The 12,689-nt window shown below is 40.4% G+C and overlaps 1 protein-coding gene across 15 annotated transcripts in view; it reads left to right on the top strand.

Moving 5' to 3' along the window:
• The window catches only part of CASK (calcium/calmodulin dependent serine protein kinase), a 508,902-nt gene that overhangs the window by 373,338 nt on the left and 122,875 nt on the right, over positions 1-12,689 (top strand). For all 15 annotated transcript variants that reach the window (XM_073616292.1, XM_073616297.1, XM_073616294.1 and 12 more), the window contains one exon: positions 11,338-11,415. In XM_073616292.1, the coding sequence (XP_073472393.1) occupies positions 11,338-11,415 (78 nt within the window). The remainder of the gene's footprint in view (positions 1-11,337; positions 11,416-12,689) is intronic.

A 12,689-nucleotide genomic window follows, 5' to 3' on the forward strand; every position in this document is an offset into this window, starting at 1 on the left:
TCCTTAGGACATCACACGAGGTGGGGGGCATCTCGTTCCCGCCCCTGGTAGAAAAGGTTTCCCTCTACGCGGATGATATGCTATTGTATCTTCGTGACTCCCAGCAATCGCTTAGAGCAGCCTTATCCATTATTGACAGATTTGGTGCTTTTTCGGGGATCAGGGTGAACTGGGAGAAGTCTCTCCTGTTCCCCCTGACGGACACCCAACCGGGGGTGGACCCACCCCTTCCCCTTAAATTTTCTAAATTTAAATATCTAGGCATTCAGATCCAGTCTAACCTGCAAGGTTACCTAGTTGACAATGTCTTTCCCATCCTAAATCAGCTCATTCAACGTTGTGCGGTGTGGAAAACACCGGTAGGGAGGGTGAATTTGCTCAAGATGTCCTTCCTCCCAAAATTTTTATGTTTTTCGCCATACTCCGGTTCCCATTCCAAATTCATTCTTCCTTAAATTAGATCAAGCCATCACCTCCTCTTGTATGGGCTGGGACAACACCCAGGGTAGCCAAACAAACATTGCAGTTATCGCTTACAGAGGGAGACTTATCCCTGCCAAATTTCAAAAAATATTACTGGGCGGCGTTACTGGTTACTGTGCGTTGGTGGTTTGCTAAAGACCACAGTAACCCGGCGGTCAATCTGGAGGCTGGGATTTTAGGCTCATATTCTGAACTTAGTAATCTGGTCTATAGAGGCCCGAGATACAGCCCTCAGGTTACTAAGCCCATGAAAACGACGGTAAAGGTGTGGCAGCAGGTCTCCTCATATCTTACCAGTGGCAGTATTGTCTCCCCACATACCCCGCTGTGGGGCAATCCAATGATGTCACACCTCCAATCTTTTCCGGACCCCCAGGTTTGGGCCAGACACGAGGTTCGAACATTGCGACACATATTTAGGGAGGGCCGGCTTCTCACCTTTGCGGAACTGAGAGCTAGATATAACCTACCCCCGTGGATGTTCTTCCGCTTTATGCAATTAAGGCATGCGGTTCGTTCGCAGTTTCCGCGTGGGGTGGAGTTGTCTACCCACTCAGTTGAATCCCTATTGTTGACCGATCACCTAGATCGAACACTGTCTTCTATATACCTTAGACTCACATGCAAAGATACCTCCAAAATGCTCCCCCTTTTTCATAAATGGCAGTTGGACATCCCGGCTCTGACCGAAGAGGACTGGTCAGAAGGCCTACAGCAATGCATCCCGTTTATGATCTCAGCAGGGGATAGATTTGTGCAACTGAAGTTCCTTCATAGGGTATACTATACCCCACAACGATTATCTAGGATCTACCCAGGGCTCGATGATAGGTTTCCTAAATGCAGACAGTCGGTGGGGACTTTCTTTCATGTAGTATGGTCGTGTCCGGTTCTCCAGAACTACTGGCATGACATAGTGACAGATATAAATGGAGTAACAGGATTAAAAGTTGACCCGATGGTGTTCCTTTTGGGCATCACAGATAATCTGAATGCAGCCAAACATACCAAACTGTTTGTGTTTTATGCGGCTTATTATGCCAGGAAAATGATTTTGCTGCGCTGGAAGTTATATATAGTATATATAAGCTCACGTGCATGGGCAGGAACTGTCCAAAGAAATTCGTCAAAATTTGGGCGACCTGGGTTGCAGCTCGACAACTGGTGGTGTAAGTTCACTGGTGGCTCGGATCCTGGGAGGCTCACTGGCTGGAAATGGGTTGTGAATCACTGCCCCTAAGTTACAAAGGGAGATTATATGCTCCTACTCACCCATACCCTCTCCCTCCTCTTTCCTTCTATAGTGCAGGCATCCCTTAAAGGGCACTGATCTGTTTGTGTGGAGGCTCCTCTTGATATCTTACTCCTTTTGTCCCCTCTTTTTTTTTTTTTTTTCTCTTCCCTTAATCCTCCTTCTGTCCCTGCAGATGATTTCTTCTACATCTTCCTCAACCCTTTAAACCTTCCTTCTCTTCCGGACTTTCCCTCCTCTAGTTTCCCCCTCTCCCCCCCCCCCTCTTCCTAGCGAGATACTCCTGGGACAAATGAAATTCTACGGGATTAGACTTAATATAGGCAATGATATAATACATAAAAGGATGATGTTAAATTCAGAGCAGCTGAGAATGAGACTCACTTTGGTGTTTCCAGCAAAGTCTACTAACAAATAATATAAATAGATAGATCTAGGCCCTGATCGAAATATGTGTATGCCGCTTTTTGTATCATATTGAAATGTGGTAACTGATTGTATTTATTCCTGTAAATATGTTATGATCTTCAAACTCAAATGTAATATGCAGATCATTCAATAAACATTTTCTGTGTGCTTTTGGCTAAAAAAAATTAGACTAGCAAATTCATAAGCAAACACTTACCTATAAAAACTAATTACCAACATACCTTCCAATAATGCCACAATTGATATTGTATGTAAACAAAAGGTTAGGATGTCGGTTGACATTCAGAATCACCAAATAGGAATGGACCCAGTTCCTAAATAATATCTCAAATCTTTATTGCACAACAGAACCAATTTTACAGAGCAAAACAAAATCTACAAAAGCAATAGGTCACCACCAATGCAGAAGTGAAACTTTGTGTTAACACCCCAAAAAAAATCTCTGTTTTTCATACAGATATATATAATCTATGCAAACAAACTATCTGGTCTGCAGTAAAAAGAAGAAATGTAGAGGTGTGCAGGAAAGGCTATTGGTAGTAACCCTGGGCAACCTGTTACCAGGATATAGGAGGGTCAATTCTGTTTACACATTTTGTGTAACCACCTCTGTGCAGCAGCTCCCTCGACCCCCCCCCCCCATAACTTACCTGAGCCCCATCTCAATCCAGTGATGTACACAAGAGGCTCAGCTCTCCAGCCATTGGCTCCCGCTACTGTCATTCACAGCCAGTGAACCAAGGAGAAGAGAGGAGGGATGGGACCAAGTGTGTGAATGGACACGCAGAGGCACAGCTCAGGAACGAGTCTGCTTAGGTGCCACCATTGCAAGTTGCTTGCTCTGGGGCATGTGGCAGAAGGGGGGGGGGGGGGGCAAAAGGGCCGGCGAAGGACTCAGGAAGAGGAGGATCAGGGCTGCTCTGTGCAAAACCATTACCCAGAACAAGTAAGCAACATTATTAAAAAAATACAAATAAATAAAGAAAGACTTTAATATTTTAAAGTTGTCAGTCTGAAACAGGAAGTGCTGCCCCTGGCTGGATCATGGCAGCAGAGTTACAAATGATGATTTGCCTTTAAAAGCTGTGTGCACTGAGGCATGATGTCAAACATTAGTCAAAAATAGATTTTGGGTTTATACAAAAAGTAGCTTTAGCATTTGCATTTTAGCAAGTCTCTTTTATGCATGCAAACTATAAGGTTGTGTAAGAATTTGATGCTATTGGGTGCAAAAAAAAAAATACCGTGCCTGTCCTTACTCTCCACTTGTGCTGCCATTGTAACCGTTTTGAAAGAAAATCCGGTTTTCTGCTGAAGACCTCCTTTAAAAAAAAAAAAAAAAAGTGTATTAACACCACCTTTGCAGTGAAATGCAGCATTAGCTCACACTGTCTGGTAATCCTCTTAACCAGGTTATTTTTATTTCTAGAAGGATACCTAGATTCCGCTATCCTGTCTTAGTTTTTGTAAGTTGATTGCCAGAACAATGCATGTTACTCTGACAAAAGGTTGCCTTGGAGACTTTGTATTAATAAATACAAGATTTAGTATACTTTAGAATAGAGGTCGACCGATATATCGGCCGGCCGATATATCGGCCGATATTTGGTGTTTTTTACTTAATCGGCATCGGCCGATTGTGCTGATAAAAAAGCCGATATAGCTTCAGCGCGACTTGCAAAAGACTTCTGTAATAGAAGTCAGTGTAAGTTGTCTGTGTGAAGCGACTTCTCCCCCTCTCTGGGCAGTCTGCCAAATCTGATAAAAAGAACCTGAAAGATACAATGTTTACACTTCTGAATGAACTAAATTCCGTGTGTAGAAGTTCTCAGTTTAACCATTTAAAGACTAAATCTTTTCTGACATTTGTTGCTTACAAGTAAAAATCCTGTATTTTCTGCTAGAAAATCACTTGGAACCCCCAAACATTATATATATTTTTTTTAGCAGAGACCCTAGGGAATAAAATAGCGGTTGTTGCAATATTTTATGTCACACAGTATTTGCGCAGCGGTCTTTCAAATGTAATTTAAAAAAAAAAAATACACTAATAAATTTAAAAAAAAAAACTAAGCAGTAAAGTTAGCCCATTTTTTTTCATCCAGAAGTTTTGATTACCTGTTTTTGTGTATTTAATATTTAAGAGAGGTTTTTTTTATATTTTTTTTTATCTAAATTCTACATACAAGTGAACTGATTGGAGGTTTGTTTTGTTTAATAAATGTTTAAATGTAAAAAAATTTCCGTATCACTGAAGGTTGCTTCCACACTGGAGCGGGCATGCATTGACGGTAAAAGACTGCTAGTTTTAGCGGCTCTTTACCGTCATTTTAGCAGCGCTATTCGGCTGCTAGCAGGTCACTTATAACCCAGCTAGCGGCCGAGGAAGGGGTTAAATGCACCCCTGAAGCGCTGCTGCCGAAACGCTTTGCAGGCGATTCGACAGCGGTGCGCATTCATTTCAATGGGCAGGAGTGGTGGTATACACCGCTCCAAAGATGCTGCTTGCAGGACTTTTTTTAATATCCTGCCAGCACATCGCCTCAGATTCACATTCACACTGAGACTGCAGGGGAGCCGTTTGACAGGCACTTTACAGGTGCTATTTTTAGCCCAAAAGCGCCTGAAAAACGCCCCATTGTGAAAGGGGTCTAACTGTTAGATTTTATGAGATGAAGGTAAAAAAAAAAAAAAAAAAAAAAAAAATCGGCCTAATATATCGGCCCAAAAAAATCGGCATCACATATCGGCCATCGGCCACCGCGATTTGTAAATATCGGCATCGGCATCGGCCAGAGAAAAACCCATATCGGTCGACCTCTACTTTAGAATCAACATTGTTGGTGCAGCAGCGACAATGCCGTACAAACCAATTGCAGGACTGTAAGCAAAAATACACTTCCTAGGGAACACCACCTGACATACACCCTGTGGTTTCGCGGCCACTCTGTTTTATCTTGCGTCTTCTGCATGATTGTCTTGGTGTTAAATTATGGGCCCGTATGACAGTAAATCTTTTTTTACAGCAGTTGCCTGTAATTTTTTATGTCATTTGTAACATTTGAATTTAGTAAAAGTATTTACATAAAAGGTAGATTTGTATGTGTAAATATAAACTTTTTTTTTTTTATGGACCAGTAAAGGCTAAATAATATTTTTTTACTTAGTAAAAATAGCTTGGAATTTAACTCATAAAAAGATAGTTCATATGATGTAATAAAAATATATATTCTTGTAGCCCCAACACACTCAAACTTTTTCATTTAATTTGTTGATTCAGTTCTTGAAAATGCCTACAATTTGTGGGTTTTGCTAGGATTTTGCATATATGATCATCAAAGTTTTATTTAGGTTACATTAAAGTGTTAGGTATTTCAAGTTTGTTTTCAGTTTGAAGACATTCATATGCTGATTTTTGGACCGCTAAATAGATGGTTGAAATACTTATTGCAGTATCCCCTGCATGCAGGGTCTAGAGCTGTGGCCCTACACTGTGTGCATCAATAAAAACACACAGCCCCATAGCCTGGGATGCAAAGGCTCTCCCCTTCTTCTCCTCCCCCTTCCCCCATCCTCCCCCCGTCCTCCCCCTTCCCTTCTCATCTTCAAGCTAACAGGCTGGCTCGAGACTGCACTGTCCACTCTTGTGTGCTGGAGGTTTGGGGAAGCAGCACTAAACCAAGTGCTGGGATAAAAGTTTTATCGGACCCTTTACTGAGGAATGTTTTGTTTTGCTTATTTTGTTAAGGGAAAAAAAACAGAAGATTTTAATAGTACTTAATGACAGCATAGGCCTTTGTCGGCCTACATGCAGATTACCATATCCAACTTTTTTTTTTTTAACTTTTCATTTTCTGAAATTTTGTAGGTTAGGAAAAGTTGTATTGAAATATGTTGAAACCTACCCTATGCTTGGGTGTACATAAGCTTTCTTTTGAATCAAGGTCTCACCTTAATTGGCCCTGATGTTTATATGGCACAAACAGATTAACTTTGTCCTAAAAATAAATGTCCTGTGATATGATATACAATCTGTTTGCTGCTACCAGGTTTATTTTGCAGCCAAGTCATGAAGTTGCTGTAGAACTTTGTGGTGTTTCAGACATGACACGGTTATGTGAGTAAATATAGCATATGTTTAATATTGCATTTATTTTTCTTTGAATCTGATTTTTGCTAATTTTCTTTAAGTTTGATCACTTAAGAATTATCTGTTTAAAGATACTGAGGATTAGGCAGGGTAGTTGATGTGACTTTGTGTTAGTCACAATTATAATGGTGTGTTTTTTTAACTTTTTGTGTATGTGTGTTAGCAGACCTAAAGTCTCAGATGGAAAAGAAGTAGATATAGATTTAGGACATGGCACTGTATACACATCTTTGAACACCCACAGTACCACCATGTGGTGGTGTACTATTAGTTTCTTTTAAAGTCTCAGATGGGTCTTGATCCTTCACAGCACTGCTTTAATAAAGCACAATGAATTAAAAAAAAAAAAAAGTACAGCACCCCCCAGAGTTTCTGGCTCAGTCCAGGCCATTGTACAAGCTGTAGCCCCTGAGTGGGTTTAACGTAAAAAAACAAATAAATGCATTTGAAGTATATTTTTTTTTCTTCCTGTATCGTCTGAATTGATGTTTTAATGATAGAATACTGAAATGCTTGAAAAATGAAGTTAAACCCAGCTTGATTTAAAATTCAGGAAAGTTAAAGTAGAACTATAGGCAACATGTTTTTTTTCTTCATTTTGGATAGAGGAAGTGAGGGTTATAACCCAGTCGATTTTTTTTTCGCCATCTGTGTCCCATTACAGAGATTTTACTTCACTTCCTGTCCCATAGCCAAACAGGAAGTGAGGAGAAATCCCTGCAAATTAAGGGAATCCATTGGCCCTCCCCCCAGGTCACCAGATTTGGTGTCCCCATTTGGAAGATTTCCTCTCTTACTTTTTTGGTGACAACCCAAAATATGGGATCTTCTTTCTTTTATTATCAATGATAATGGTAAACAGGACAAATATAGAGAGTGAATCTCCTTAACGGGGCACAGAGAACAATAAAAACTGACAGGGGTTCTGACCCCTTTCCATTCTATCCAAAACTTAAAAAAAGTTTTGCCTTTAGTTATACTTTAACCACTTGCCGCAAACCGCCGTAGCTGTACATCGGTACTTTGACACTAAATACCATTGTTATGGCAGCTGCATCCTCTCCCCTGTCAGCTCCATAACATTGGATGACAGCAGCAAAGTCAAACGTCACTTCCGCCCAATGATCTTAAAGGGGAATTTTGTTTTGCATTCAAGTGTAAACGTGAGATCTGAGGTCTTTTTGACCCCGGATCTCACATTTAGGAGGTCCTGTAATGCTTTTTTTCTATTACAAATGCGGTTTACATTCCTTGTAATAGGAATAAGTGACCCAAAATGGGTTTTTTTTTTTTTTTAAAGGACAGTGTAAAAATAAATGAGAAAAAAGTAAAAAAATTTAAAGCACACCGAGCTCACGCGCAGACGCGAACATATACGCAAGTCGCGCCCGCATATGAAAACAGTGTTCAAACCACGCATGTGAGGTATCGCCGCAATCATTAGAGCGAGAGCAATAATTTTAGCACTAGATCTCCTCTGTAACTCAAAACTGGTAACCTGTAGAAATTTTTAAACTTCGTTAATGGTGATTTTTAAGGGTCAAAGTTTGTCGCCATTCCATGAGCAGGCGCAATTTTGACGCATGACATGTTGGGTATCAATTTACTCGGCGTAACATTATCTTTCACAATATAGAAAAAAATTGGGCTAACCTTACTGTTTTATTTTTTAAGTCAAAGTGTATTTTTTCCAAAAAAAATTGCGAGTGTAAGACAGCTGCGCATATACGATGTGACAAAGTATTGCAAGGACCAGACCACCATTTTATGCTCTTGGGTGTCTGAAAATAAATAAAAATAAAATGGTTTATGGTTGAACTAGATGGACTTGTGTCTTTTTTCAACCTACTTAGTATTATATCTGTACTGTAATATATATTCATTTACTCTAAACAAATCTGTGCTTTGCTCATGCTAAATTCATTGTAATGATGGGCCACATCAACAGAATATTCTTACCTTCCCTTTCTTTACTCAATTTAGTCACCCTGAGTTACCACATGAGAGCAGGAGGAAAGTCTTTAAACCTGGTATAAGCTCCAAATGTGTTTTTGAAGTTAACACCAGTTGCGAAATTGAGTAGTGGATAAGAGGGGGAGCCAGCAGAAAAACCAACAAAAAAAACCCAACTTTTTATTGTTTATACAGTATAGGACTCAGATTCAGAAATCATTTTATAGTCAGGTAATTTCAGGAGATTGGACACTGGCAAAAAAAGAAAAAAAAATGTAAGGACCCCCATATAACCCCATCCACTGCTGTTAATCATTTTTTGCTAGCGTCTTTAGGTGTTGGTTGCCTTCTCTTTAATGAGTGGAATTTGTTAGTTACTCTTACTGAATTCTTCGATCAATCTTCATCGCTGTGTTGGACCCACAGTGGCATCCTTATGCAGCTTCCTGATCGATGTCCCAACCAGAGAAAACGTAGGACTGTGGCCTGTAAAGTCGCTTTGGGCACTGGATCCCACGTTGGGTACCCAACTTGGCACGTAAAAAAAAGCGCTAGGTTAACCGCAGGGTTCTATACAGGTCCAGGGTAGAGGCACTAGTGTTACCCAGTCCATGAAGACTCCCTCTCTGAGGTGGTATGCCCTTCCCAAGTGGGTGAAATCAGATATGTTGAGAGTTATTCCCCTGTTCTTTAGGATATGATGCCCCAGGTGCCTCCCTTCTCCATTCTTTTCAATCTCCTCCTCACTTACATGCAGTAAGTAGTTATCCAGGCCAGCCTTCATTGTTTCTGTCCTCCCTCCTCTTTCTTTATTCACTCTAGCTGACATTACAATTCAGGTGGCTTGGGGTGCAACTCTTGCCTCTCAGGCACCACTGCAGACAGCCCTGCGGAGACCTAACACCCTTCTTGGGGTCCCAAGCAGATATTTTGTGACTCAGCTTGCTAATACACTTGTGCTAGTCGTCTGCTGCAATACTTTACCATCTGGTGCCAGTAAAAAGCTGAAAGAGGGAACAGGACCCTGGCTTTGCCCTGTGAATGGACACAGGGACCTTAATACTCCCACCACCTGCACATCCTAGGTCGCAGTGAGTACCCTATTAAAGGACCCTTCACTTCATTGAAGAATTACAATAGGGGAGGGGTCAGGGACAGTAAAAGAGCTTCTTAATATTACCCTGGTTAACGGTGGGGTTGAAGAGGTGGTACAGACCCCCCCCTTTTCCTTGCGGATTTGGCCATTGATAACTTGGCTGGTAACCCCCCACTCCCTTCCATCAGATATTTTTGTTGCACTATATGTTTTCTCACGCTCCTCCTGCCTTAGTAAAGAGGATTTTACAGCATCAAAGTCCACCTTGATTGGTCAGATCTCAGACCTTATACAGTCTGCTGGCTGTCTAGGTCAAAAGCGACCCCCAGCCCCCCCCCCCCCAACCTCCCCGCTAGGATCTTTCTCTGATGCAGCTCTGACATGGGTCTCATATCTAGAAGAGTATAGTGGGACTGGAGAAGAGGAGTTGGAAGATGCTTTTTCTGAATCTGAGGTTTCCTCTCAGGAGAAAAGCCCTTTCTCTGCCCTATCTCGATCACCCAAACTCTGGGACACTATTTCAGTGTTTGATGTGGTGTGGATATATCTGGCACTGGAGCCACCAGAAGCTTCCCGGCCTAAGGTTGCCAGTATGGGTGCCATAAAAAGCCCAAATAGTCTTAGACCTTTCCTGTACACTTCCTTGTAGATGTATGGCAACTGGCCTCATCCTGAAAAAGTATGTTCCACCTAAGCGCTTTGCTCAGGAGTAATCCCATAGAAGACTCGTTTTTGAAAAAAATGAGCGATCCCATAAGTCGATTCAGCTATTGCCTGCCTGAATCTCTGACAGTGCCAGTTGGGAATCTCCAGGCTCTTAAAAAAAATTGTGGTTAAGGTGGTTGTAAACTCTCTAAAAAAAAAAAAAAAAAAAGGCATAATAAGCTAATATGCTTTGCATAAGATTACATAGAGGAGAGTTCAGGGGCAGTTGAAAAAAACACCCAACTGCTCCTAAACATCCATTTAGCAGCAGCAGTGTACATGAGGCCAAGATGTTAGTGTTGCAGAAGTAGGTTTTATGCATGCAGATGCACCACTTCACAGGTTTTGGGCCACCCTCAGGTAGGTTTTAAAGGAATTGGGCATTTTTAACACTTTGTGTTAAACATTATATGCTGATCCCGGACAAATTAAATTAATTTAAAAAAAATGGCATTAGCACTTGCTCCCCAGGCCAGTGCCCAGCCTTCCATACCATTTTGTTTGACAACCCCTGGCCTAATAACCTATGGCTTTTACTGATTTTACAGAATCCACTCTCAGTGGATTTCATATTTGGTATCCAAATGTACCTAATGTTCACAAACCCTGCTTGAACCGACCAAATGGCCCATCAATCCTCATATGTAACTGTAGGTGCTGGGTGCAAAAATTGTGTTTATTTTAGATCAAATGAATTGCCTGTTTAAAAACAGAATAAGTTTGTATGTGTGAAAACTTGTCATTTAGTATAATTTGTGCGTTTATATCCAGCGTGAAATCTAATGTGCACCTTTTAAGCAGATTATAAAATGTGGTAATGTGAGCACTCATGGTGCTGAATGTTTTAGTAATGATCCTTAGCACAGCTTCTAGCATCATACCATCCATGTGAAAAATAAATTCACTGGTCCTCTAGTTCATAAATGGTAATAGTGAAAGCTGTTGAAGCCTAATCTTACGTCTCTACATTCCTTTCAGGAACAAAAACCCCTGCCAATGCTTAATTAGGGATTTTCATCACTTCCTTGGGACAGCTATTACAGCAGGAAACTTTCTCATAGTTTACTGCATTAGCAGACTTGCGTTTTTCTTTTTTTTCCTTTACCGATATCTCTTTGCGGTTTCCCAGATAGTAGCTTTTTTAGATTCTGTTTGAAAGTTTCCACTTCTGAATTATAAGAGGCAAGCAGTCAGGACTTTCATTTTTAATTTAGCATGTTTAATCAGCAAACAGTGCTTGATTACAATATTCTTGTCTTTTGATTTCAGCTTTATGACAAAATCAATACAAAGTCTTCGCCACAAATCAGGAATCCTCCGAGTGATGCTGTACAGAGAGCCAAAGAGGTAATATTTTTTTCCTCCTTACTGTTCATGCATGTAACATTTCAACATTTGAACTTGATTTAAGTATTCTGGGGATATTTTCTAAATGCAGTGAACTGACCAGATTATGCAAGTCAGAACTATTTCCCTGACACTGTTGTGGTGTTTATGCATAGATCATTTTTTTTTTTTAGCTGTAATCTGATTTCTGCTTGCTAGGCAGCAAACCTAGTAGCACTTATTGTTGTGAAACAGGTATTGATTTAACCACTTCAGCCCCAGAGGATTTGGCTGCTCAATGACCAGAGCACTTTTTACAATTTGGCAGTGTGCTGCTTTAACTGGTAATTGCCCGGTCATGCAATGTTGTATCCAAACTAAATTTGCCTCTTTTTTTTTTCCCTACAAATAGAGCTTTCTTTTGATGGTATTTTATTGCCTCTGCGATTTTAATTTTTTGCAATATAAATGGAAAAAGACTGAAAATTTTGAAAGAAAAATTATATTTTCTACTTTTTGTTATGGAAAAAAATTCAATAAACTCCATTTTAGTCATACATTTAGGCCAAAATGTATTCAGCCACATGTCTTTGGTAAAAAAAAAATGTCAAAAAGTGTATACTTTTGGTTTGTGCAAAAGTTATAGCATCTACAAACAAGGTTCATTTTCTGTAATTTACGCAGCTTTTAGTTTGACTGCCTCATTTCTTGAGGTGCTAAAATGGCAGTGCAGTAACCCCCCCCCTCAAATGACCCCATTTTGGGAAGTAGACACACCAAGGAAATTGCTGAGAGGTTTGTTGAGCCCATTGAATATTTTATTTTTTTGTCACAAGTGATTCAAAAATGGCGAAAAAAAAAAAATTACACAGTTTTTACTAAATGATAAGCTCAACCATGCCATGGTTATATGTGGAATTACACCCAAAAATACATTCTACTGCTTCTCCTGAGTATGGGGATATGTCATGAGTGAGACTTTTTGGGAGCCTAGCCGTGTACAGGACCCCGAAAACCAAGCACCGCCTTTGGGATTTCTAAGGGAGTAAATTTTTGATTTCACTCCTCACTACCTATCAGTTTCGAAAGACATAAAATGCCAAGATAGCACAACCCCCCTCCCACCCCAAATAACCCCATTTTGGAAAGTAGACACCCCAAGCTATTTGCTGAGAGGCATGTTGAGTCCGTGGAATATTTAATATTTTGCCACAAGTTGCGGGAAAATTACAAACTTTTTTTTTTTTGTGTGCACAAAGTTGTCACTAAATGATATATTGCTCAAACATGCCATG

This window comes from Aquarana catesbeiana, linkage group LG02 (genome assembly GCF_042186555.1).
Source record: "Aquarana catesbeiana isolate 2022-GZ linkage group LG02, ASM4218655v1, whole genome shotgun sequence".
Taxonomy (NCBI): Eukaryota; Metazoa; Chordata; class Amphibia; order Anura; family Ranidae; genus Aquarana; species Aquarana catesbeiana.